General features: G+C 36.3%; 1 protein-coding gene across 2 annotated transcripts in view; it reads left to right on the forward strand.

Moving 5' to 3' along the window:
* Positions 1 to 27,499, forward strand: part of CDK17 (cyclin dependent kinase 17) — a 77,609-nt gene that overhangs the window by 12,280 nt on the left and 37,830 nt on the right. The window contains exons 2-4 of one of the 2 annotated variants that reach the window (XM_052667330.1): positions 10,545 to 10,693; positions 14,978 to 15,016; positions 23,531 to 23,695. In XM_052667330.1, coding sequence (XP_052523290.1) covers positions 10,576 to 10,693; positions 14,978 to 15,016; positions 23,531 to 23,695 — 322 coding nt within the window. In that variant the 5' untranslated portion in view covers positions 10,545 to 10,575. The remainder of the gene's footprint in view (positions 1 to 10,544; positions 10,694 to 14,977; positions 15,017 to 23,530; positions 23,696 to 27,499) is intronic. The other variant, XM_052667331.1, reaches the window with a different exon arrangement.

Raw genomic sequence — 27,499 nt, forward strand, 5'->3', positions numbered from 1 at the left:
AATTACCTCCTTAGAAGTCTTGAAATTGTCTCACTAGTGTTTTGAGGGCAGCAGAGACAATTAGGTTCAAGTGATTCTGTTGAAGACCCAAAAGGAGGAGTTCTTGATTGTAGTAAAAGAAGAAAATCTTAAAAACTCCTTTGGTGGGATCAGTTGTCGTGCAGAATGTTTGCCTGGTCAAATAAAGGGAAGATGATCCTGTCACCCCACAGCCCTTCTCTCACAAGGAGTCTTACAGTCTGGGCACCATACCTTTATGGTGAAAGAATTGCTGAGGTGGTGATGATCATCTACAAGAGCCAGGAAGATTCCAGATTATATCAGGTTATCTTATGTAAATACCACTTTTGTGATACTCTGGTCAAAATCCCTTCAAAAAGTGTTCACTGAGTCCTCTGTTACGATCAGAAAAAGACAATGGAGGAACGGTATCATAACTTGATTATTTGGGGCTTTTACGAATTGCTAACAAGGCATAGATGACGATTCCTTTTGAAGATCTTCTCTTGGGTTCCCTTTTATTAAACAGAAATGTAAACTGCTTTTGAAGAAGATGAAACTGCAGAAGTACAAGCACTGAGAATGAAAACTGTGTTGCTCCTTAGAAACTTCTGGAAGTATTTAATTTCAGACTTATTAATCCTAGTCATTGAAACAAAGTGAACTGCAGTGGAGGGGTTTCTTCTGGTTGCTCTTCAGCAGTAGCATACTTGGCTGGTAAAACAGATTTTATAGTATGTGCATCTCCTGGCACAGAGACTGCAGACAGAAAATAGCAGTATGGGTGCCAGGTTGCTTCAAGAGCATTTTTGGAGAAAGGGCGAAGGAGTTAGAGGAACTTGGACTGCTCTTTTGGTGTAGCAAAATAGAGATGCTACATGTCCTCAAGCAACTCTGCTGGAGTGTTCTGAGGCCTTTGTCATTTGGTAACATTTTAAAAATGGTTAGGGCTCCTTTATTTTCTGCCCTGGAGTTTTACAGCAAAACAGGTTTGGTATTTCTCTGAGAGAGAAAGTTGCTTTCAAGGTGGATCTGTATTCGACTCTGACATTAAATATTTCTGAAGTAATATTCTCTAGAGAATGCTGAGTATCTCTCTGTATGGGCAGCAGTTCAGATTTTCCTTTTCACAAAGGATTTTCTCTTTGTGAGACAAATCTTGCAGCTTGACAGCATTACCCAGGTCACTGACAGCAGGCAGCAATCTCAGCCTCTGCAAGGCAATTGAGATGGAGAATGTGAATCAGTTTGCTGGGGGAGGTGCTCACCTTCTGCTAGGCTGTGGCAGGATAAGGCTGCCTCACAGCTGGGTTCTAACAGCAGAGTGATCATGCTAGTGGACAAATTATTTTGAAGATAAATATAAAATTGCACTTCCTCCTTCTGCCAGACAAACAAAAGAGAGCAAATGGGTCTGCTCAGCACAGTGATGCATTTGTTAGCAGCTCTCCGTACGGACGAGGGGATCCTTTTACTGCTTTCTTTTCGTAATAAAATACCTGGTTATGTTTACGCAGGCTTAAAGGATCCCAGAGAGATTCCAGTCACCAACGTGTGTGCCTGCTTTTGTTGACTTTATCTGTTTCAGTTCTGTTTAAAACATTTTCTGGGGAGTAAATGTCACTCTGTTTTTGTTTGCTAATTACTCATGTCTAGTTTAGTATTATTTGTTAATGTTAATAGTTGCTACTCTCCCAGTTTCCCCATATCCTAATAACCACCTTATTGACCCGTCATTTACTTACAGATTAGCCTGTTTCCATGTGACTGGTTGTTGCCATGTCTCCACTTCCCTGAGTCTGGCTGACTTCTTATCAGTGCCAAGGGACATATTCTGTAGTCCTGGCTTTGCTGCAGGCCCTGAGGACTTGCTGCCATCAGGCAGAGAATGGCCTGTACCGAGAGAGTGACAAGAACTGTAAGTAGTGTCCTCTGCTGTGCTGTCTGCCCTGCCTGGAGCAGGGGAGGCTTCTCCAGCTGGATTACCAGATTCACCCAGATTACAAAGTTGTAGTTCTGCTCTGTTCCAGAATTTGGAAATCCTTGTCTGCATGGGATCTGTTAGTCTCCTTGTAGGCATCTTGTCTTTACACCAATGGTGACAGCTGTGACAGCTTGATCCATGGCAGTTGCCTTGGTTTGCATGCTTAAATGAAGAGGTACTCTTCTTTATATGTTCCTGGAAAGTACCCTGGGAAGTAACTGTTGTGAGATGTGGTAGGATGGCTTAATGAGAGAGTGGGATGTAACTGCAGGAGAAGCACAGCGTCTGAAAGGGAAAAACCTGCATGTGGTTATTACATGGTAGGAACAGTCTGAACTATCGGAGAGCAGAGGTGCATGCTGAGTGCTTGTTTTTCAGTTCATGTGCATTTGTTCTTATCAGATGTCATCTTTCCTTAACAACATTTGCCATTGTCCTTTGTTTTGTTCACAAGTTCCATTTATGTCATCTCTCAGTTTTTCTTTAACTAGGCTAAATTAGCTGAAGGTAAAAATCGTTGAGTTTTTCAGTCTGTTTTTCTAGTACTCAACAGTAATACCACGGTACTCCTGGTGCAGACGGTATGACATTGCATTTGATGCACATCAGTGATCAGTGCTCTACCTCCAAGAAGGTATTAAGATGGCTTAAGCACATTCTTGCTCTTTCTCCTCTGCCTTGCATTACATATTACCACCACCTTGTTGTTGCCAATATAACTATTTGTGAATCCACTCCACAAACATATGTCAGAACTCTTCTTTCTTTCCCAGGTTGTCAGCTAGATCATCATTTGCATAGTGCTTTGTGTGTTCAGTATCTTTGGCACTGGGTGCTGAAATGAGTGAGCACTCTGAGTCCCTGTGTGCATATCCAGTTGACCCTTAAATGGCAGCGTGAACATCAGGCAGATGTAGCAGCATTTGTCTGAATGTTGTAACAGAACAAATTGGTCCCATGCTGGGACAATGTGACTGCTGTGTAAAAATTAATACAGCAGAAAAAATTGTAATTGATTTGTTGTTCAGAGCTTTGCTGTTAGTGAGGAATTTTGGGAGCTGTATCAGTTACAGAACTGGAGAAGGGAAGAAAAGACAGTAACCAGGCTGGATTTGGCTCTGGGCAGCCTAATCTAGTGGTTGGCGACCCTGCACATAGCAGGGGGTTTGAAACTGGATGATCATTGTGGTCCTTTTCAACCCATAAAAAAGAAAAAAAAAATTGTAAATTTATTTAGGTAATACATATTAACTCAAATGCATTTTGGGGCCGTAGTTGAGAGAAAGTGCATTGCCAGAATGAGTTTATTTACTCTCTCTTTGGAATTGTCTTTACAATACCTCTGTGGAGATGTTACACATACTCAACTTGACTGTGAGAAACTCTTTTAGTCATTGTTTCTGTCAGGAGTGACTGACTTTGTTTTAGCCAAGGTATTCCGTCACTGTATTGTTTCAGAAATAGAAATTTTACCACAGTTTGCTGTTGTTAGAAGGCTCTAGAAAAACACAGAACACTTCTTCTGTGTTAAATAAGACTCCATACAGTCAGTTCTGTTACGCCAGCGTTTTCTTAATATCTTGCTTTGTGTCTCATTGTAATGCATCAGTGCATTTGATATTAAATGTGGCCTGCTGTTCTTAGTAGGGAAAATATCACAGATATTGGCAGTACTGTAGAATGTGATGCCTATGTTGTCTCTTTTTCACTAATGGAAAATCATTCCTGTGTTTTTATGCTGTGCTTTCTTTTAAAAAAAGAAAAAAACAACAAAACAACTCATAAATTACATTGAAACAGCTAAGTGTTGGGGTTTTTTTTTGAGTTGCCTTCTGCATGCGTATAGAAGTGAGAGGAATGCTTCCAAATTTGTCTGAAAATCATTCCTGACTTTCTGATGTTACTCGTGTGGAAAGGAATGCATACAATAATTATGAGATAGTTTGGTTTTACTTCATTTGTTATGGGTTTGAATGTGAAGTCTTTCTGGGTGTGTTTGTGTGTATGTATTCACATCATACAGATACTGAAAACATGTACAGGTTTAGCATATAACGAACCCAAACAATTTCTGATTTAAGAGCAAAAGACCAAAACATTTTTAGATTTGGTTAGAAATTTGTGCTACAGTTAGTTGCTTAGCCGTATCAGTGTTTTCTTTGGTTTTTATCTTCATTTATATCAATGCTGTGTTTCAGCATGCTTGATTCAATAATATCAAAATGAGTTGAAAGCTCTTCATCATCTCAAACCTTGAGTTGTAAATATGCGTTTTTATGTGTGCACAGCAAAAGCCTAATGTTGAGGCCTGCTCATGAGAGGCCAGATGCTTCAGGGACAGGTGATGGTAGATTGAGAGCTGTGGAGATGAAGCAAAGGTCCTCCTATGTGAGACTCTTCAAATTTGTACTTGAATCTTGGTAATAAAGGATACCTTCGGCATTTGAAAGTCTGTGCCTTCTACAGATAACGTTGTTTGGGTCCTCAGAAGAGTGCACTTCTTTTACAATCTTAGAATTAGCATTCTTGAGCTTAGTAGAGGATTTCTGCTCAGTTTTCTGCCCAAGGCTGGCTCATTACGAGGCTGAAGATGGTGGTCCTGGAAGAGATGAGCGCACCATTGTAGGTCAGTTACTGAATCAATCTCTATATTAGGGGATAGAATGCTTTCTGTGCACAATTTTGAAGATACTTTTTTTCTGAAGCCACGTTAAGGCAATTTATGCGTATTAATCAAAATCCTGTAAAATGCAGACATCTTGTTTTCCAGTGCTCCTTACATCGTTTGAGGTGGAAAGTTCCATTGGTCGTTGGTAATATGTTACATTCATGTAGCATTCTGGTTTTTGCCTTTTTGTCCAAGAGGAAAAAGGATTTTCAGTTTATGGGTCCAACAGCAAATGCAAGAAGCTTTGCCTGTCAGCTCATTCATTTTGTTGGCTTAAATGTCAGCTAGTTAAACCAGAGTCATACTATGTTTTTTCACTTGGCTGGTGAGAGAACAGAACCTTTGATAATTAACACGAAGCTATTCATTAGTACAATGTATCTAATCTAGGGAGATATAAAATACAATGTCTTTAATGATTCTTTCGCTATTTGATATCGCTTGTATCTCTGTGGGGGGGAATGTGTGTGTACATTTGAAAATATGTAAACTTGCTGTGATAGACTAAGGAAAGCTGAATCCAGGAGAAAGGTAAGTATATGATATGAAAGAGGACTGCCAGGGTTAACCCTTTCAGAAGACCTAGGAGGTTTGTTCCATTATTTTCTGTACCGATGGTGTAGTTAAATACATGTATAGCAGTGACTCTCAAGTTTTGTTTTATTTTTTAATTAAAGATTTTGTGATTTATTTTTTTAATTTCTTTTTATTTCCATTCTTCATTACATTTTAAAGGTAAAGGAATTAGGAGGAGGCAGAAAAGGAAATGCATTCCAAATATAAATTCAATTTCAATTCAGCTAATTTCCATGCATTTCCTCTGTATGCAAATATTCTTCCAGTTGATGTAGATCAGGAACTGAATGTAGATATGCTGTTACTCTCTTTGGGAGGAGCCTCTTTGCCTATATTACAAACCTCTGATAAGAAGTACAGCTTTGTGAATACATTTCTGCTTGCAGTTTTCAGTAATTAATTTTTTGTGATCTGTAAATATATAAAAGGGCCTCACCTCAGAAGATTAATTTCATGTGGAATATTGTTTTGTTAATAAGGAAAAGGCGGCGAGAGTCCTTTTGCCCTTATTATTGCTGGGAGTTCAACTGGGCTGTTATATTTGACTCTGTAATTATTGTTTTTTAGTCAGTAACAAGGCTCTTGCTTCTCAGATGTATCACTTGGATCTGTGCTGTGTCATTTATTTGACCAAGTGCAGCATAAGAGATAACCTCTGAGGTGGTTCTGTTCCTAACAAGAGTAGTTGGCCAGTCGTGTTGTTCTAAAGGCAAGGAAAAATGCTGTAGTTTTTTTTCATGGACGTGAACAAATGTGAGTTGAAAAAAACCAACAGATGCAGTAAGATGCCATATTTATAATTATTATTTTAAAGTAGACTTGTGATTATAAGGAAGTATTGTATGTGAATTTTACAATTATAGAACTGTTGGTTTATGATCCTAGATAAATTAGCCATATATTTTTCATTAGTGTAACATAGTTTGTTTTGTATTTGATGTGCAAGATGCTTGTATCATCAGTAGCTTTTCTCCATCTTCTTTTTCCTTTTTTTTTAATTCATATAAATTGAGAATAATAGATACATACACTATAGAAAGCTGTTTTTTAGATTAAGAGAATGATATCCTTGACAGACTTTTCCTTGTTTGTGTTTTTAATTAACATCATTTACATTAGTCCAGGTTTTTCTTTCTGACACAAGCAGGGGTTATCACCTGCAGAAATGCTCATGAAAGATAAGCATCTAAAGTTATTCGTGCAGTCAAACAAATGACACACAGCTTATTGCCTGCTTGAAAATAAGACATTTAACTGGTGTAATTAAGACACTAGTGGAAGGTTAAATGATGAGCTGCTCAGATTTGAAAGATAGACTGAATGGCACTGCATTTTGAGAGTCGCTGAGAGCTGAGACACTGAGGATCACACCAGAGGGATTTTCATGGTTCTTGCTATTCTTTTTTTCTAGGACTATTTCTATTTCTCAGCTAGTAATACTGTGCTCAATTTTTCCTAAAAAAAATGGAAGTCCCAAGGGCTCATCCTGAGCTCCAGGGTGGACAGCTAGCCCTGTGGCTGTGGTGGTTTCTTCTTACTATGATGTTCCCCGCCTGCGACTCCTGAGCACCTCAGTAAGGCCTGTCCCATGTTCATGCTGTTCTCAGGCTGTTGTTACACGAAGTTTCTGGGCTTGTCTTTCCCTTCCACTTCAGCTGTTCTTGGATAATGAGTTTTTCTTTCCACCTTCAGATGTTTGGGAAACACCTCTCCCTCTTGTAAAGCAGCTTGTAAAAATAGTCAAGTAGTAACTTCATTTCGCGCCTTAGTAGGAAAGTAAATGTTAAAATGCTTAATGTCACTGAAGACGCACTTTAATGCAATTTAACATATGGAAACTGGAGAGTCAGCATTTAGTCTGATCCAAAACTTACTGAAGTGGAAAGGCAGGTTCCCATTGGCTTCAAAGGGCTTTGAATCAGCCAAATCAGCCGCCAGAATCTGTGACCCTCCTGAAATAAATGGCTAACATGTAAGCAATTTAATAACTTCAGCACTTCTGAAAACTTTATCTGAATTTGGTTAAGCTTACAAGGATTAAGCACGCAGTGTATGTTAATTGCAAATAAAGACCTTAATTCCTTGTCTTTACTTCAACATGTCAGGGGGCTGGGAGCTTAAGGGAAGTAGTGAGGGTTTATTTCAAGGATTTTGATGATCAGCATTATAAGGCCTTGATTTTTACTGAGTAGATGAGTGCAGAATCTAGTTGAGGTATTACTTTAGAATGAAGACGCTTTGATGTGTGCCTGCAGTATATCCAAGGTGTTGCCTTCAATCTGGTTTAGCCAAAGCAAAGGTGCCATATTACAGACGTTACGAGAGGGATTGGTCTGATACAGAATAAGGGAGCCAGAACCCACGTGTTTAAATCTGATTTCACCTAGGTGATTTTAAAAATATGATGTTTGTTTTTAAAACTGCATTGTGGGAATTACTTTTAAATGACATGGAGAGTGAAGTGGGAGCTTGAGGCTGTTGGAGCAAACAGTCAGTGACAGTGATTATTGAAAACGTTTTGGTTTTTTTATTGTAGGGAGAAAAATATGTATGAAAGATTAATTTTAGTATCATTTCTGAGGATTTAGTTGTGCTGCTTCCAACGATAAACGTACCAACTATTCTGGATTAGACTGGAGGTCATTCATAAGAAGCAGCAGCTCTTTTAATATGTTGTTTTTCCTTCATTTCCTATCAGTTTAAGGACAGAACAAATATGTCTCTGCCAGTTTTTCTGACTTGTAACAGATAGTATCGTGTCAGATTGCTTGTCCTCATTCTGTCTGCAGAAGACTAGAATTTGCATTAGTTGCATTCAGCTGTATGCATCTATACGTCTTGACATCTAAAATAGTTGCTTTGGATACAATCTTTGAAATTCAGGGTAGATTAATCTACAGAACAGAGAAGTGAGGTCCTCAGTTCCTTTCTAAAGTTTCAAAATAAACATAACTGTGCACATTCATCTCATAGTAAGAACCTAGGAGAAAATAATGAGTCTTGCTTCATCTTATTATAGCTGCTACTTGTATATTACTAATCAAATAACTCCATTTCAGGTTTGAATCAGGCTACATATTAAAAAGAGGAAATAAATATGAACCTGTTATGAACTGTTTAAAGCTAATTCAGACTGTTTCCTTCTAATTTTAATTCAAGTGACTTAAAATCAGCCTTTCTCTGATATTTCTGACGTTTTACACATTTTAGAGAACCAGTTCTAGCTTTGGATTGTAGTTTTTGAGGGGTTGTTTTTTGGAATTTTGTACTTTGGGACCTTTTCTCGAGATAGCAAGATTTAACTGGTTCTGCAGCTTTGGCTGCAGAAGTGAGAATGTAGAGTCAGAGAGTCAGGACATTCCCAAATGCTGGAGACAGTCACTCCTTATACGTTGCCTTCCACTTCTAGATATATGTGTAGTACATATTTCTTCATGACTGAAATGGCAAGAATATTGGTACTTAAAGCAGGAAAATTTGTTTTCATGTAAATGAGCATCCTTAAAAAAAAATCTGAGTTATTTCGCAGGAAGGAAGCATTTACGCACATGTTGATTTGCACTCCTCATTCTTCTAAATTATTTCAAAATCAATCCTGAACTTACTCAGAATCTTGATAATAGTGGTGCTTCAACATCCCATGAAAGCCTCATGTAACAGGGAGAATTTTGAAACTGTAGTTAACAAAATATTTACTTCTATGCTATCTTGAAGTATAAAATTTTCTAATCTGTGTCTCTTAATTTGTATGTGATATTCCTTTGCGGTAGACCTTTTCAATTAAAAAAATGTGTAGGCTTAAATATTTGCAAGATTAAAAGCCAGGAATGGCCTGTTTCCATATAAAAGCATCTGTTTTTGCAGTACTGCCCAAGTGGAAAATTGGAAAGAAATTGTTGTGCTTTCCCTTAGCTTTAGGGCATTACATAGCTAAAAATTCCATGTATCCTTTTTGAGAGTAGTACATGTAGGAAGATGCAGGCTTCAAAAACACTGAAGGAGAGTTGAATAAAACCAAAATAAAAGATGTGTCCTGATTTATTTTGTTTTTATTTTTTCTTTAGTTTTTAAGAAGAATCATAGGCTGTCATTTTGGAAAAGTTAAGCATAACGTTCTCAGATAACTTTTTCAAAGCAAATCCTGAACAGGAAAAGTAAATATTCCCCTTGGAACATTCTGTGTGTTTGGTTCCTTAACAGTCAGAATATCGTGCTGTTGAGTGAGGAGAGATGAAATTATTCATGCTAAGGTATGAATTGCATGGGCAGAAATGCATTTGAAAGAACAGAACTCTTTTTGCTAATCTAACTGAATCTCCAGAAGTTCTGTTTTTATTTCCTACATATTTCCTACCCCTACTCCTATAGGAACTATGGTTGCCTACAGTGTTAATCCTCTGTTGTTACCTACCTTTTTCCCCTTAGACACCATTCTTTCTTTGTCACTTTTTGTATTCATTTGCCATTAGACTCAAATCCCAAAGAATCACAGAATGGCCAGGTGTGGAAGGGACCTCAAGGACCATGAATCTCCAACCCCCTGCCACATGCAGGGCCACCAACCTCCACATTTAATACCAGCCCAGGCTGCCCAGGGCCTCATCTGATCTGGCCTTGAAAAAGGTCATTTTTTTAATCTATTGTTACTTACTGCAATGAGCAGTGGGCTCTTAGATGACTTAGGCTGTATCTGCATTCTCCTACGGTCAATTGCCACATCCAACCTCTGCCACTAATTTCTTCTCCTTTTGTAATCTAACATCTAAATAAAGAGTAAGCTATGCACTTGAAAAGTGTATATTTTGAGGGGTTCTGTCAATGTAATAAAAGAAGTCATATTCACAATTTGTTATTCAATGTAGATATTTAGAGTGCTGCTTTTCTTGTATTTCTCTATTTGGAGGTGGATATCAAGGAGAATCTGGTTTTCTATTTTTCTATGTGAATTACGGATTTAGGAGTGTGAAGAGGCAGTAAAGTAGGTAATGAGAATGTCATCAAGTTTTCAAATAACTGCTATTTTTATTATTGTAAAATTAAGTACTGTTTGAATCAACTGGTGTGGTTTTTCTTAAGCAGTGATTCTTACTTTCTCTAAAATAAATCAAAATAGCAGAAGTGTATGTCTCATTGCAGAACAATGTCTTGACATTCTTCTTCAGACCAGCGGAGAAACCTTGGTCTAAGGACGGTGAATGTTTTGTGGATAACTTGCATAGTGACTATAATTTCTGTGCTTCTTTCTTCATTTTGATGTAAGTTACTTCGTTTTCTGATTAAATAATTTTGTTCTTGCTTTTTCATCTTTCTTTTTAGGCTTCCTTAAGCCAGCCGTAATATTGATAGAATGAAAAAGTTTAAGAGGAGACTTTCCTTAACCTTGCGTGGAAGTCAGACCATTGATGAGTCGCTGTCTGAGCTAGCAGAGCAAATGACAATTGAAGAAAACAGCAGCAAAGATAATGGTAAGCTTGTCTTTCACTGAAATATAAGAATTTTGATCAGATCTCACATGAGGGAGTGATGTTGAGTTTTATTAAAGGATTCATAGTTGCATGGACATCTTTGTCAACCTGTTCTTCTAATTTACCTTACATTTGACTAGTCTGGTTCTTGTAACAGGCTGATACCTTGTCACATACTGGTTTACTTCAATATCAAATTATTATACATATTTTTCAAGAACTACCTGAATTGCTTTTTTAATGTGTTGAGCAGCAAGGATTGTAGATGGTCTAACAGTAAACAAACCCATTATTGTATGAATTTAGTGGGTCTTGCAACAACCTCTTATTGCTACAAATTAAGTTTATTTCCCCAAATTCTGTATTCTGTAATATGTTGATAATAATTGCCTAGGTACTATAAAAGTAACTGTTTACCTTATCATTGGTGATGTAGCATGGTAGTCTAATTGTTACTTGGAATAAGTACTACTTTTCTGCAATAGGAAGGCATTTAGAAGTATCAGAGATAACTAGCTTGTCTGTGTATTCTTATGCAAGTCTTTGTCTGATCCCATAAGCATACTGGCTGCTGTGAAGTCTGCAGTAGTGATAGTACTGCTTCTGAACCCGCGTTGCAATAATAATGACTAGAGGAGATTTTATTTGCTTTGGTCTGTTTTCTTGGCTGTGGCATTGAAGTCACATTGCATTTTCTGTGCTGGTTAGTATTATTTATTGCTCTACTGACATCTAAGATTTTCTCAAGTATCAAGAGATCTGATTTATTTTTTTTCCCCTCACACCAGTAAATGATTCTTAATATTCCTGTTGAATATTCAGAATTGGCAGGAAGTTTGAACAGAAGTAGAGGCAGTGGAATTTGCCCTGGAGACTTGTAAGCTCCATCCAAGATCTGTTTCATACCAAGCTGGGTTTACCTTTGGCAAAACAAAACAATTCATATTTTTCATTTTTACACTTAATCCTTGGTTTATTCATTGCTGTTGTCTTCATCATAGGCCATGTCTGAGAGTTTTGGAAACTATGTCTATTATAACTTCTTGAGTTTATTCAGCAGATGTACTCCAAAACTATAATTGTAGTTAGTATTTTCTCACTAATGTGTATGAAACACTTTCTGAAACATTCTAAGTAGTTGTCCCTCATGGTTTCATTTGTATTAGCCTTTACTGAAGCATATTTTCTTCAGACCTGTATATACTTCTGATAGGTTGATTCCTTTGTGCAAGTAAATGTTAAGAAATATTACATTCATGCTGGGAAACTGCACCATCATCAGCGAGTGTACTGAACTGGGTTGCTGAAGTGATTTGCTTGAAAACTGGATCCAGAAAGTTTCATCTGTGTGACATTCTGGATGCTAGCTCAAGGGAGAGAAGACACAGTAACTAGTTCACGAAGGTGTGAGTTTATGCTATCCTAGACCATGTATTGGCAGTTTTTAATATTTGAGAATTATCTCAACCAGCAACTTAGATGTCTTCTGCATGTTTATCATCAAACCTTGACAAACTTAACTTGTCTGTAGGTATTTTAAATGTTTCTAATTGCAAATGAAGGACTTGGCTTTCAGCGCTCATTTTACTTTGCTTTCCACGTTATTTCATTGGTTCAAAGGAAGCATATATGCTAATATGCTAATGTGTGGTACAATGCTTGGAACTGCAAGATGTTAATGCTATTGTAAAATTCCTTTGGAAACATTTAAGTATTGTCGATCCTTTCCAAAGAGGAAGAATAGCAAATACAATTGTACTGTTGCTATGTTATCTTTAACTCATAACTTTTAATCATTTTACAAAGTTACACCCTCATTTTCTTCTCTGACAGTTTTAGAGTGCTTACATTAGTATCAGTTCAAACTCTGGAACTGCAGAGATGAACAGGATACTATTTGGGGTATTTTTATTTTCCTTTGAAAACTAGAAAATTGGAAAAATGTTTGCTGCACAATTTAGGAGATCTTGGTTTTCATGCAGATCATAGTAGTCAGGATTTGAACAAATGCTGTCATATATATGTGTGTATATATATATGACATATATGCAAATATAATGGGAGAGATTTGCCTCAATCTTTATATATGTGTGTGTGTATATACATATATATGTAGTGTATGTGTGTTTATATTTATATATATATATATATATATATATATATACACACACATATATACACACTATATATATGTATATAGTGTAAAAAAGCCTGTACTGGTTGTAAATGTCAAATTGAAACACGAGAGAATGTAGTGTCTTAAAGAACTGCTTATGAGTCTGCAGATACATTAAGATCATGAAAAGTGGATCTTTTGCTGTGGGAGTGCTGATCCCAGAAGATAGAAGTAGCCTTCTATGCCAGGTCAACTTTTTAAAAGAACAAACAGCTCTTTAACCCTATGTACAGAGAAACACAAATGTGACTAGTTTGCAGGCTCTGGATTTCTTCTTAATAGAACTTTAAAAGCTCTGTCTAGTAAATCAAAGGCAAACCAATGTTTTGAGCTACAGAGAATCAAAGTCAAGGATACAGCCAGTCTTCAGAAAGTTTTATGTGTCTCTTCAGCTATATTTCTTATGCCAAAAAGCAAGGTACTGCCCCAATACTGAAGGCTCTACAGAATTTTCTTCCACTGCTGTTGTGCAGTTTTTTGTTTTGTTTTGTTTTAGAATAACCTGTCTTGTCTCTTGTCATTCCCTTCTGATACCATACTCACTGGAACATGTATATTATTGTACAAGCTAGCTTTTTTCCTTCCTGAAAAAATGTCTGGTTTACTACACCTTGGGGGCTGCTGAGGCTACATCCATAAAAATCCACTTAACTGCTGACCTACAGTCCACACTCATCCATATGTTTTTTCATAATATTGTTCTATGAAATCTTTATTAGGAAGTTCCAGTTCAGCTTTGTTTCTGAACGTAGATGACACGCATATCGTACCACGGACCTTTCACCATGGCCCCCTTTTGCAGTAGACTGTCCTATTCAGCCCACCATCAAACCTGTCCTCTCCTACAACAATTGCCTCTGATTCCAATAGCTGCAGCACTCTGTAGACCTACCTTGTCATTAACTCCAACTTCTGAGTGGGTTGTTTGAAGACTGGTTTAAAAGAACATTACTGCTATGCAGAACAAATCGTCCCATTTGTAGTTCACAAATGTAAAATTAGAAACGTAACTTTTGATTTCTTTGCAATGCATTGATACCACAGAGTCAGCTGACCTTTTGTATGCAGTTCCATTTCACACGCAGCCTCCTTCATCGTGTTATGTCAGTACAGTCTCAGCATGCAGCACTTACCCATCAGCAGCAGCAAAATGGGATTTGCACGGATCAACCCACATTGTTCAGTGCAATAGCAATGTCGTAGCACAGAAGTATTGCACTGAACATAGAATAATCAACAGTATTGTTTCTAGAACACCATCAAATTACTTTGTGACCTGAAACCTATATATGATTAAATCTGCCTTACAAATTACATTCATAATAATTGGCTTTTGGGTGAGAAAACATCACATAATCAGGTGCATAAGCCATAAAAGTAGATTGACCAATGAAATACCTAATATGAATCTGCAGCCTTACTGTGGGCTGAAACAGAATCTTTTTTTGTGGTCTCTAATGCTTCAACATATAAAACTAACTAGTTGGATTTGCTGTGTATTTTTTAATTCTGTCTTGATTCTAGCACAATAACAATTTGCTGCCTATTTCTTTTAATTCTAGGTTCATTAATATATATTTATTCAGATTAATATTAAAAATACTAAGTGGTAATTTGTAGCACATAAGAACTAAATTTGCTTCTGAAATTTTTCCTTGCCAATGTCATACTAATGAAAATTGGCCAGAAGTAACATCCAAATCATGCATATTTAGAGCTCAATTAAGTGTAAAATTTATGCAAATGCTTTAAATACATATGAGTATGCTCTCTAATGAAAGTGAAAAATGGGGCTGTATTGTCTAAAATTATAAAATGCATTATTATAAGCTCTTAAGATTAATTATAAGATATATTCATAAATACATCCATAGCTCATGTTAATATGTAAGTAACAATTCAGTTGAAATGCCACTATATAATGCCAACTTGTTCTTTATGTATATGTATACATACCTGCTAAAACAAAACAAAGGAGATTCTGATATGATTGACTTCCTGAATATCATAGAGTAACATTTATCTCCATTTAATCTGCTTTAGCTCAGTGATATGATCATAGGATACAGTTTCACAAACACTTCCATAATTTTTTTGTAATTTTACAGGTGTGAGTAATAATGGAAGGATCAGCTACAGTAAAGTGCGTAAGTGTTTCGTAGGTTTAAGGCATTAATGACTAGTTTCTGCTCTGATAAAAAGAATCAATGTTTGTAAAAACTGACACATTGCAGTACTGTTGTAGAGCACCCAAATCTTTACGTAGCTGTCATCATTTCATATCATCTTCAGTACAGCTGAGAAGTTCCCATCTGGTGTGTGTGATTCCTTGCATGTAAGGAAAACTGTGTGTTGCAATGTATTTTCAAAACAGTTTGCTTGAGTTGAAAATATGAGCACAAAAATACTTCCCAGTAATAAATCAGTACATTTTTTTTGTTCGTTTTGGAGGAAAGAATCAATATAAACATCTCAAGTGGGGGAGGGGGGGAACACCAAAGTGATAGAGCTCATTCTAGAGCTACAGATTACTGCGAATAACTGGGAGTTGTCACAGCTAAATTCTGAACCACGAACTCTTCCTTACACTATTCTGACAGTGGTTTTATTTTATCTGTATCTACCCTTTTGTGCTGTTGCATACATCAATTTTTGTTACTACTGATTAGTATGTTTTTCACATCTCACATATGCCACACAGCGTAGTGTTCTTTCCTCCCTTATGTTTTCATCTGCTTCATCCCACAAAACCTGGAGGCTCTGTTCATACGTGGAAGTGCATATAAGTAGAAATCAGCAGGAGCATTGAGTACCTGAAAGCATGCTTCAGAGACCTGTAGACTTGTTTTTGTCCACTCATCTCTTCCTTCACAACTGGAGAACAGTTTTGGCAGAAGAATGTGGTGTGTGGATGCAGAAGTGGACTCTGTGTATATATGGCACATTTCTGCTAGCGTAGTCTCACTGATGAATAGGTAGAAATTTCTCCTTAAATGGCATTCAGATGGATTTGTGGAGTATGGAAAAATGAAATGAATGTGTGGTGGTTATTTTTTTCCTGAAAGTAGGACAAGTAGGCAACTAGATCCTCTTTTTCCTGATTTGTTTGGCAGTGTGGCCTCACAGGTATTTGTGTTGGGAGCTACAGGGAGGGTAGCTGTGTGTGGGAAGGCAAGAATGGAGGCAAGGGATGCTTTTATCTTGACTGAGTGTTGACATGTTGATTTAAATTGTACCTGAAACAGAGTGTGAGGGATTTCTTGTTATGTGATGCCTTCTGGAACTGTGTTTTAAAGGGAAGATTAGTACTTGTGATAGATCATGCACATATGGTAGGAAGGTGCAGTGCTACCATGCTTGTGTTCAAATTCTGGTAGCCACAAGTATTTTCTCTAGAAGTGTTTTTTAAACAAAAAGAAATAAATCTGTAAAGGCAGATTTTCAGCTTTGAGTATCTTTTCATTTGATTGTGATCTCCTTCATCTAGACTGAAGGCAAAAACTTATTGTACATAAATTCACCTTTTAAATACTTTTTCTTGTGTATTTTAGGTACATCATTTATGATCTTATTTTTGCCTTGTATCTTGTGGTCTGTTGTTTTTGTGGTTTAAAAAAGTCCATGGTAAAATTGACCATTCTCATGGCAAAATGTAAAAATAAAAGCAAACCGGATCCTTATGTGCCATTTTATTATTTATTAAGGTACTTTATCTTCATTTCCAGGAGAAACTCAAAGGCTGGCCTTCTGTCAGCATTAGAAAACATTTCAAAAGTTTTATATTTTTTGCCACATATCTTCCAAGCGACAAAACTTGCTCTAAACTTGACTTCTGTAATCAAATGGATTAACTTTGAGCAATGGGAGGAATTCTTGTAGAGTTATGCTTAGTTTGTGATGTTGTTATAGTCACATTTGAAGCTTTCGTTTTATTATTTAAAGAATAAATACTGTTTTGATTATTTTTGAGTGACTGTTCTATTTTTAGAGCTCTCTAGTGTTTTCCTAGTTATCACCTAATGGAGTCTGTAGAATCAGTCCCATAAAATAATGCGTAAGTTTACATGAGTTTTTACACTGCTCTACGAGAGTGCAGATAACAGGAAATGTGCAGCTACTTCAAGTTATCTAAATACTTCTGTAACAGCCATCACCTGCAATCAACTAATTTTACTAAGTGAGTCTGACAACCTTCCAGCAGTATAATTAAATATTGTATCATGCAGAATACCAGCTCTACAATGTCAGAAATTCACGTGCTTACATTGCAGACTTATTTTCTTCAGAAAAGCAGTTTATTCGTAATATTTCATATTGTGAGTCTTAAAAATAGGTCACTATTGCCAACAAATACATAAAAATTGTGTGGTCATTAATACAGAATACATTCAGATTAATTAAATGAACATGTACTAGATAATGCTGAAATATAATTCAGGTATACAGCAGTAGCAGTTACGACTTTGAATCAGTTGGTAATATTTTTTAAAGGTTGTGGTAGATCAGGCTTCATGAAAGCAGAGCTGTCTAGAGATTGAAAATATCATTTCGCTTTTGTAGAGTTCTGATGCTTCTCTGCTCTTTATTAAAATGGGAAGGAAAAGAAAAAAACAACAAAGAAAAGAACCTAGAAATTTTCTGGGGCAAGGGTAAGGTCAAGGTGGGTGGAAAAGAATGCATGTTGTCCTACAAAAACCAGTAGCTGATTCTCAGGGTGTTTAGTGAGCCCTTGCTGTAGTTGAGCCAATCCCGAGTCAGGCTCCACAGCTAAAAGTGACGAGTGAGGTTCTGCCTTCTCCCCTGTGTTAGCTAGCACTGTGATGGCCTAGTTCAGAAGTCTAAATCAAAGTTATTCTTCTGTTTGCCAGAGGAGGATCTAGGACAATCTTTTTGGTAGCATCAGTGAATTGTGTCATGCTTGCTGTCACGTAAGTTTATCTTTACTTAAAATACGGAGCACAGCTGGGTTCATTCCTCAGTATAAACCAAATTCAGAGGTCAGAGGTCCTTGAGTCTGGGTTTCCAGCATCTAACTTATTTTTATTAGCAGAAACTCCAATTGTTTACTTTATTCATATGAAATTAAAATATATGTTTATTCATTAGTATGTTTTTTATCTCCAGAATGGAGAGCAGTTACTGAATAATGCATTTTCCTGTAGACTAATTCAGCTCTACTGGTGATGCCTGATTTAATGAGAAGATGTCATGTGTATGACAGGTGATTTTGATTCTTTATTAAAGCTAGATGAAGAAAATATTCCAAAACTTAGACAGCGGAATATGAAAGCCAGCCTGGTCTTTCAGTCACACAATAGAGATACTCATGGGACATGAAAAAAATAAAAAGAGACAGTTGAATATCTGCTATTAGATATTCATAAAATGTATTTTAAAATGCATTTACATTCCTAATGAAAACACTTTCCTTCTTTAATCCACGAACTGAGTGGCATGTGACAGTGGCTGAGGTCTTGCACAGAAAAATGCCAAGCAATTTGCAGTGTCTCTGGAGCTCAGATTAAATAAATCCAGTTAAATAAATCCAGCACAGGAAAGAAAGAAGTGGTACAGCCCTTTGTTAAGACAGATGGATAACAAGAAGAAAAATTGAGGTTTTATTGAAAAAATACTGAATTTCAGAGTAATTTCAGGGCAGAATTTGTGGTTTCTTTAAATTTACAGTTAAAGGAAAAAGACAAGACATCTTTATAGCCTCATAAAATAGTTGGTTTTAATTAATTCCTTGGATGGTGTTCTTGATTATATAGTCTATTGTTCTACTCTACACTGGCAATGCTCATCATTATGAGCATAAATTTATATTGCTTTGTAATTGAAAATTTTGAACAACTTGAGTTATTTTCTGTTCTCAGATGTTTGTTAGCACTTACGTAATTTCAAATGTAGCAAGACAGCGGTACCTTTCTGGGTACTGCATGTTCTTAAAATATATGCATGTGCTCTACGCCAAGTCAGCTGCGTGGTTTAGCAGCTCTCAAAACATCAGTAAGCCAGACTGCTGGTGTGTGGAACAGTATTTACTTTTGATAGTGCTGTTGTAGTTGATTTGTGCTGTGCCAGTAGTAACAGAAGTTTGAGTGATAGGATGCAAGCAGTACGACAGAAATAATCCAAATTGCATAAAACTGCTCAGCGTAAACCAAACTTGAAAATCAAGTAGTACAATAGTATATAGGCATTGTGTTGCCCAATTTTTAACTGAGAGACTTTCTGAGATGGACACCTAACACAATAGCATGCATATGGCTTTATAAAAAAAATTGTGTGTGTGTAAATACAAATATACTATTACATATTTATATGTAGATATATGAAAGCACATATTGTACATATATTTTATATATATGTTTTTCAAAAGCAGCTACACTCATGTTTCAAGAAGTATTATTGAGGATGATTTAGTTAACTTTGTTCTTATTCAAATAAAATGTTTGCATGATTAGTGTAATGTACAGGTAGTACATTTCTTAATGAAATGAAATTTATTAAGAAATTTAAGAGTTGAACTGAATTTTGTCATTGCTTCTTGAAAGACTAGCTGAAACTGGAGTGATTATGTGACCAGAATACGAAGAGTATATAGTACTTACTGAGAAAACATGATTCAAAAAGAACTACTTAGCCATCTCTGTTTCAGCTTGCTTTTCACATTGGGAGGTTTATCAGTTTGGAATTAAAGTTTACAGAGTCAAGTGAGGAAAGAGTGCTAGAGATGATTACTTGGGCCTGTGCAGGAATGGCTGTGGCAGGAGGACAGCTGCACCCTCACAGCTGTACCCTTGCAGCAGAGGTCATGCTGTGTGAGGATGGATGGAGTTGTGGATTGCTGTCCTCTAGCCTTTGGAGGTGATGTTTGAGGAAGAGTTTGAGATTAAGCTTCCCGAACCAGGCGTGTTTCTGTGTGTTTAGTAATGTTGAGAAGGTCTCAGTCTCCCCTGGTGTCTTGTAAGCCTTGGTACTCGTCACATCCTGTGTGGTGAGGAGTTTCCAGAGACGTGTTGTGGTGAAGAACCACTTCCGTGTGTTTTACATCAGCTCTTGCAGAGGCCTGCTCTTGTGCTGGAGAAGGTGAGTACAGCTGATGAAGTTGCTTTCCGACGAGTCTGAAGGTTGTGCCACGTCTTCTCCAGTTGTCACTTTTTGAGGAGGAGGAGTCCTAGGCTGCGCAAGCATTCACACAGCAACTGTTTTCCGCCTTTGGTCATCCTTGTTGTTGTTCTGAGAGCCCTCTCTTTATAGTTTTAATTTATTTGAGAGCGTATGATACTCAGAGTGCAACAGATCCGTACATTTTCATGGTGATTTTTATTCTGTTTCTCTACTCCCTTATTATTTTGATTATTCAAACTATTAAAGCGATAGTGCTGTGAAAATTTCTCCTACCAGAAATTCATGTCAACTAAGCCTCTGGGGAGTTACTGAGTTACATTTATTGAGTACAGTGATGCTAACTTAAGGAATATGAGTTTTATATAGTGAAGCACTTTTTTAAAGACAAACCAAACCTATAACCACAGCGATAAAGTTATATGAGGCAGTTTATAAATGTGTGTAATAAAAGCACATAACTTTTACAGATAGTTTTGTCTCATCTAATTCAAAAAGAATCAGTTACACTAAATTCTCACCATAAAAGCTGCAGTGTTACCCTTGAAATGTAATGATTCAAAATATTAATAGCTGTACAAAAAATGAATTATCAGAGTAGGTGAAATTTAGTATTCTCTTATGATCTTTGTGACTGTTGGAGAAAGCTAATACGTTTTTTGAAAGCACTTCCTTTAAGTGCTGGTATCTTAAAAATATGCAAAAATTATAAGTAACAGTCTTGTAAATTAATTTCCAGCAAGACTTTGCTGATCATTTTCAGTATTTATTCCAGTTCTTACATGTTACTGTCAATTTTGTGTGGAGGAAGCAGCACACATTCACATGGACATTATTCTAGATTTGACATCATACCACAGTGCAGATTACACTACATATGTTATCTGTAACAAAATACTTATCAGACTGCAAATATCTGTTATACCTTTGTAAGAAGAAAACTCCATATGATCCTTCCTTTTTCCTAAATTAATGTTGTTGGGACTGTAAAAACAAACAAACAAACAAAAACTAACCAAAATCTTGTAGTTAGGTACTATTAATGCTTTTTTTAGTCATGATAATACTAATAGTTCATTTCATTGTTTGAGGGTAGTTACATCTGGCCTACCACATGACTTAAATTAATTTTGCTAAATTTTATAGCGGGCTCCATGGTTAAGAACAGTACTAAATTATTACACAGAAAGATAATAGTTGTCTGTGATGAGAAAAGTTATTTCTGTATGATTTCCAGTTTGTTAGTTTTATCTTCAAGCAGAGTTTATCATCAAGCAGAGTTTTTATATGTTAGGATGCTAGCTTTGTTTTAAACTGTCAGATATACGCAAAGTTACCAGTGCCATGACAAAAGCACATTGTTGGTATAAACATATCACGTTCATCACACTTTCATGCTTGTAATGAGCATAAAACTTAATCTCTACTTAACGCCATGTGGTGTATTTGTAAATTCTGACCTTTTTGGGGGCTCACTTGTGCTCCATGATTCGTGCAGATTAATTTTAGTACAAGTAAACAAAACCGTAATATACAGTGAAGATTACTGACTCTGCACATACGTGAATGCAAATGTGGTCTGCATGCGTGGGTACACTGCAATGTGATTAATGATAGCAGAATCATCACTGAATTCAAATGTAGTGATGCTGGTTGCAATTTGACAAGACTGAGATGATGCACTGTCTTGCTTGTAAGCATCTTTGCCTCCAGTCGTGTGGCTGTGCCCCTTCGTTGTCACTCCTTCAGTACTTTCTGGGTCCTTCATGAGGTGCATCCTAGCGTCTTACCTTTCTCCATGTAATGAGAAACTCCGTTGTTTTGATGCAAAGTTTACACTTTTGTGTGTAAGACGTGCTGAATGTCCTTTCAAATTTTCTGACTGAAGCCTTTTTTCAGTTTGGTTTCCTGCAGCAGCTGGGTTAAAGCTGTTTTTGTCTTAATGTATTATTCATGTTATATGCAAACATTTCTTGCATAATTTTTTCTGAAAGTCGCTGGCCTTTTTGTCTGTACTTTAGTCTCTTCCTTCAGACCAATCTTGGTAATTATCTGCAAGGTTTTTGTACATGTGTGGCAGTTGTGGGGGAGGGATGGGACTCCCTTCAAAGTCCCATTTTAATTGCTTAGGTTGTGAATTATTTGTTGTTGTGTTCCTTCCTCATTGAAATTCTGCTTGCTATAAAATTCTGTCTCCTAGCTATATGTTGCTTATTTTGGAAGGAAAAAGAAGGCCTGTGTGTACAGATATAAGTCACGCTGATGAAATTGCATCTCAGGTTGCTCGTTGTCACAGCAGTGGCCCCAGAAGCACCTGGGAGGCTCTGCACAGCAGCAGTCACCTGCAGTTGCTCTGTGCAGGGTTGCTGGCTTTTCTGTTCTCCAGATAACACCAAACCAGCTGTAAATGTAATGATGGCAAGAATCAAATGGTAGAAAAATAAAATCGTTTGAATCTGAAGTGTCCTTTTGACACAGTCTCAAATTCTTTGTTTTTGAGCATTTCCCTATGCTTGTAGGTAGCTTCCTTTCCCCTGCGCACTTCTTCTGTAGTGACAGTGTTAAGATCTTGTATGAGTGGCTTCATTTAGTGACTGATGGGTCTGGTTTTGTGACCAGGCAATGTGAGTTGCTTTCTGTTCTGCTTCTTGCTGGAGTAGGAAAGCCCCCCTGTTTTTAGAGGAGACCTCTTCAGATCCTGAGCCATCCTTTGCATCCAGTTCACGTGTGCCATCAGGATACTGGGAGAACACGAACATTTGATTTGTGTGTGCATTTGTGTATCAGATTTTAAAATTTCTCCTGTTACCTCTCTTCTAGAAAGTGTAATTATCAGTAATTATAATAAAAAAACATCTTACAATCCTGGTTTTGAGTCTGAGTGTAGTAGGCTGTTAAAGACATAATCCAAGAAAGCCAAAATAATTGTTTTAATACTTAAATGATGTCAGAATAACAAATAACCTTAATTATGGCATAACCTCCTGTGGTGTGTGTATGGACAGGTATTTTTCTTTCTAAGGACTTCCAGTAACAAAAAACCTCACTACGAGTGACTCTCAAGAGTATTGAGAGCGTGAGTATTTCTAAAGGCTTGCTGTTCAATTTGCTTATCATGAGAGTTGATCTAACGGCTGGTTTATTTATATTGTAGTGAAGATGAGACATTGTGCAATCAAACAATTAATTCAGAAGAAAAAAAACCATTAAAGGCTACTTTGTGCTCTTATTTACATGTTTAGACTTTTATGTTCAGATTGTTTACTGATCCTGTATAGAATGACGGAATTTAATAGATGAAATCTGGGAAACATTTAATGCCACGTTTAGTATTAATCTGTTAATAGAGAAATGGCTGTAGTGTTGTGGTCTACTGTTAGTATGAACAACAGTCTTACCAGAATGATGATTTCCTGTCTAGTAACTGTTTTTTTTCTTTTTTTGTTTTTTTTTCTGTTTTTCCTTCTGGCACGTTCCTGACACTCCTACTTGCTTGTGGGAATGAATATTTTGATCCTTGTGAATTCTAGAGCCTATTGTGAAGAATGGCAGGCCTCCAACGTCTCACAGTATGCACTCATTTCTCCACCAATACACAGGATCTTTCAAGAAGCCCCCTTTACGAAGACCACATAGCGTCATAGGGGGCAGCCTCGGCTCTTTCATGGCAATGCCCAGAAATGGGAGCAGACTAGGTAATTTACTACATCGTTTGCTTACGTTCTTTTTTTTTTTTTTTTTTCCTCTGGAAAAATGATGTCTGTATTGATTCTTAGCAAGGGACACAGTTATTCTAATGCTTTAATAAATCTCAGGGAATGCTTTTCTTTTTTTTTTTCTGGAGTTGCTGGGAAAACTTTCTTTTAAGGTACTGAATATCTCAAAGAATTTTAGAAAGAGAGCAATTAAAAGAACCCAGGAATTTTTGACAAGTTACAAAGTTACAAAAGCTGCAAAGTACTCTTAATACTTTACAAGGAAACTTGTGTCCTGCTCAGTTAAAATAACTGATGAGAACTATAACTGAATATATAAAAATGGAAGATAATCCCTGTATCTGGAATTGAAAAATGTGATGCATTACTTAGACCTTTCAATAATACAAGAAAAAAAATGTTTTTCAATGATAAAATAAGGCTAATCAACAATAACTGTCTTTTGTTGGTGTCTTGTGCTATATTTGTGGGGCAGATGAGTTACAAATACGTTTTGTTCTCTTTCAATTAATTTGTCGTGTTGCTGCCTTCAGTCACCGTTAATGTTTTACCCTGCTTTTATGTTGTTTTAAATTCTGTGTAATTAATTGAATGAGAACAAGTCAGTTTAATTAGAATTGTATGAATTTGTTTCAAAGTGTGTGACACTTAAACTGATCATGTTCAAGATTAAGCTATGAGTTTTCAAGATACTCATCGAACCACTTACATCTTACATCCTCCCTTCCTTGTTATCACTCATGCAAATTTTGACTGCAGTATTAATTCCTGATTTCACTCAGCTACTTCATGGTATTTTTTCTCTTTTTCTTTTTTTTTTTCTTTCTTCTCCTGACATTTATGTAATAGGAAGACAAAGTTGTTAGTTTGGTTGGTTTGTTTGATTTGTTTTGTTAAGCAAAGCATCTGTGTGTAAAGATCTCTGATTAGGAGTATTTCATCTTTTATGGGCAATTTGTTAAATCAAGTGTATGTGAAACGTGTACAGAAAGAGCAGCAGAGTATAGTTTTCTATTGTGTGTTGCCTTTAAATGCTGCAGTAGCCTTTTTTAAGGTCAGATTTTTTGATAAGTTGTTCCTTGTCAGATTTCCAGTACAAAATTCAACTTTGAGGGGGAAAAAAAAATCCTGAACATGTTGTGTTTTTTTAATGATCTTCCAGTTTTCTCAATTTTTCACATATAAAAAAAAAAATACCGTACATGAGTAATACAAAGAATAGCATCTGTTTTCTTCTTAAGGTGATCAAGTTTTGCGTGTTTAATGCTCACAATTTGTAGAAAATGTTGTAATGCCACATGTTAAATATCTACAGATTTCTGTAGAATTATCATTTCATTGAAGGTGTACAGAATAGATTTAGTGAGTGTGCTACTTATTCATCACATTTTCCCTCTTTCTCTCTAGAATGATTAGTCACTCAAAGCTTGATATTTCACTTATTTATCATCTCATTTAATGAAAATTTAACCTACTTCTTATTTAGTAGCATTTTTCCGTTTATGCAAGCAAAATTACTAATGTCCTCTCTGCTGCTTCTTTGCATCTTTTCTCCCTTTGTTCCTGGCATATGGGAATGGTTATTACTCAGCAGGATGCTGAAGTATTCTCCATTGGGATGAGATCAGAAACGAAATGGTCAAATATCCCATGCTACCTGAGGCTTTTGTATGCATGTTTTTATTCCTTCTATTTTCTTTCATTTTTTTTCTATTCCGGTGTGGGAACATGCTATTAGATTCTAATATAATATATATTAGAAATAGCACAAAGTGGTAGTAGTAAAAGGGTGAGTTGGTTAAAAAAATAATCACAGAATAAAACTAGATCTGCCACAAGTACAGCTTCAAACAGCTTGCTTTTGATGAGATTATCACTATGAGAATTCACTGAGAGACTTGGGGGGGATTTCTTGTTTGTTTTCTGAGCACTGAACATGCTGCGGAGTTCCTGCTGTTGTGGTAACATGTAAAGTCCCAAAACATTTTTTTAAGACCTTTGTACATGAAAATATTTTCGTTAATTTGAGGAATTGTAAAGACAGAATTGTGTCTTTGTTTAATGTTTTGCATTCAGTTATTTTTATGGTTTTTTCAATAGTAGAGATGACCCTCATGGCAAGCTGTGACTTATCAGTGCCACTGATGCAGGTCCAGATGAGTTTTTCTTACTTGCAAATAACTCATAACTATAGAGCTCCTGCAGTCCTGCACCTCCAGAAATATTTAATTCATGTAGACCCTTAAAGAGACAGAATTAATAAACAGTTTACATACCTTGTTTGGCTTAATACAGGGCCAACTTCAGGTGTCCTTGATCCATATTTATATTACTGGGAATGCTGAAGAGGTGCTTGGGATACCCAAAACCAATTCTGACCAGCATGGGCCTCAAGCTGGTCATCTTCAACAGGAGCAGCAACTCTCCCATGCTTTAGCCAGTTGTCACAATACAGTAATGAGGATCTGTTTCTTTGTCATAAATATCTGAATTGGAAGGAATTATATTTTCATAGTGTTTTCATAGTTTGTTATTGTCAACAGCAGAAGTAATTTCTCAATATTGCCTTCCTCACTTTGAATTACTAGGGAAATTAATAATAAAATTTAGCCATTTTAAAATTTAATTTAAAAAAATAGCAAAGTAGGCTTTAGAAAAGCGCATCTTGGAAGTGCACGAATTTTTTTAACAGTTATAAGATATAAAGATCATGGAATCTGACTACAGACTAATTTGTGGATATTGCTTTAGCTCACACAGACGAATTTTCATTTGCTGCACTAAAGGTTCCCCCACATGCAGTTTCTTTTGGTGGTCCTCAACTGAAATGAGGATAGCCTTTTTTTTTTTTAAATATGCTTCCATGGTTTTCTTGTTATACTGTAGTGATCTACACCTTTTCATAGCACAGCCATGCTGGGTATTCACTTAGGTACGTAGAGTACACTAAAACATCTTTGTAGGAGAGCAGCTGTGTTGTTAAATGATGGCAGTTGAATACATTATTAAACATTATTATTAAACATTATTAAAACCTCTGAAGACCATGCAAGTTGGTTTTGATGCAGATGAACTTGTCTTAGAAAAGCTTAGTGTAATTAAGTAAGTATTTGCATGATTTTCAGCTTTGCTAATCAAATATTATCGTCATGCACACCTGTATAAAAATATCAGAATGCTTCATTCTGATTCTTATGCTATTGAAATATGAATGTAAAGTATATAAAATATACTAGTATAAAGAATACAAATATAAAAAAACAACTTTGAAGTATCCCTCTTTAGAATACAATTAAAACATATGCAGACCTTTCTGAATAGGAGCAGTTGGATAGTCAGCATATCAGAAATTCAGTCACGTGCTTCATGATAGGATACTTTCTGTAACATCAGTAAATAGTCTACTTAGAACATTTTGGTCCATCATGGGTATGTAGTTTGTCCAGACGTACCAGAATTAGTCACGTCACAGTAATTTTGAACACAGATTGGTCATCATTACCTTATGTAAGTCTGAAATGCTACATTTTAGGCTTAAATGAGACAGACTCACTTTGTCTTCTCATTACTGATCTGTAAAAAGCAGAGTCTTCTTGCATCTCTATTATCTGTCCCAAATGCATGGTTCTCTGCTACGTGTTCTTGAAATATTCCTTAGCTGTGTATTACTGCATTCTTTTTGGTAGGTATTCTTTTAAGTAGAAGTACTATCTTTGTCAATTAGAGTACTCTTCATAATTGTGAATGTTGCTTTTTGAAGTGTAAAGTTTTTTAAAACAATTT

The sequence above is a fragment of the Tympanuchus pallidicinctus genome, unplaced genomic scaffold (assembly GCF_026119805.1).
Source record: "Tympanuchus pallidicinctus isolate F22 unplaced genomic scaffold, pur_lepc_1.0 scaffold8, whole genome shotgun sequence".
In the NCBI taxonomy this organism is placed as follows: domain Eukaryota; kingdom Metazoa; phylum Chordata; class Aves; order Galliformes; family Phasianidae; genus Tympanuchus; species Tympanuchus pallidicinctus.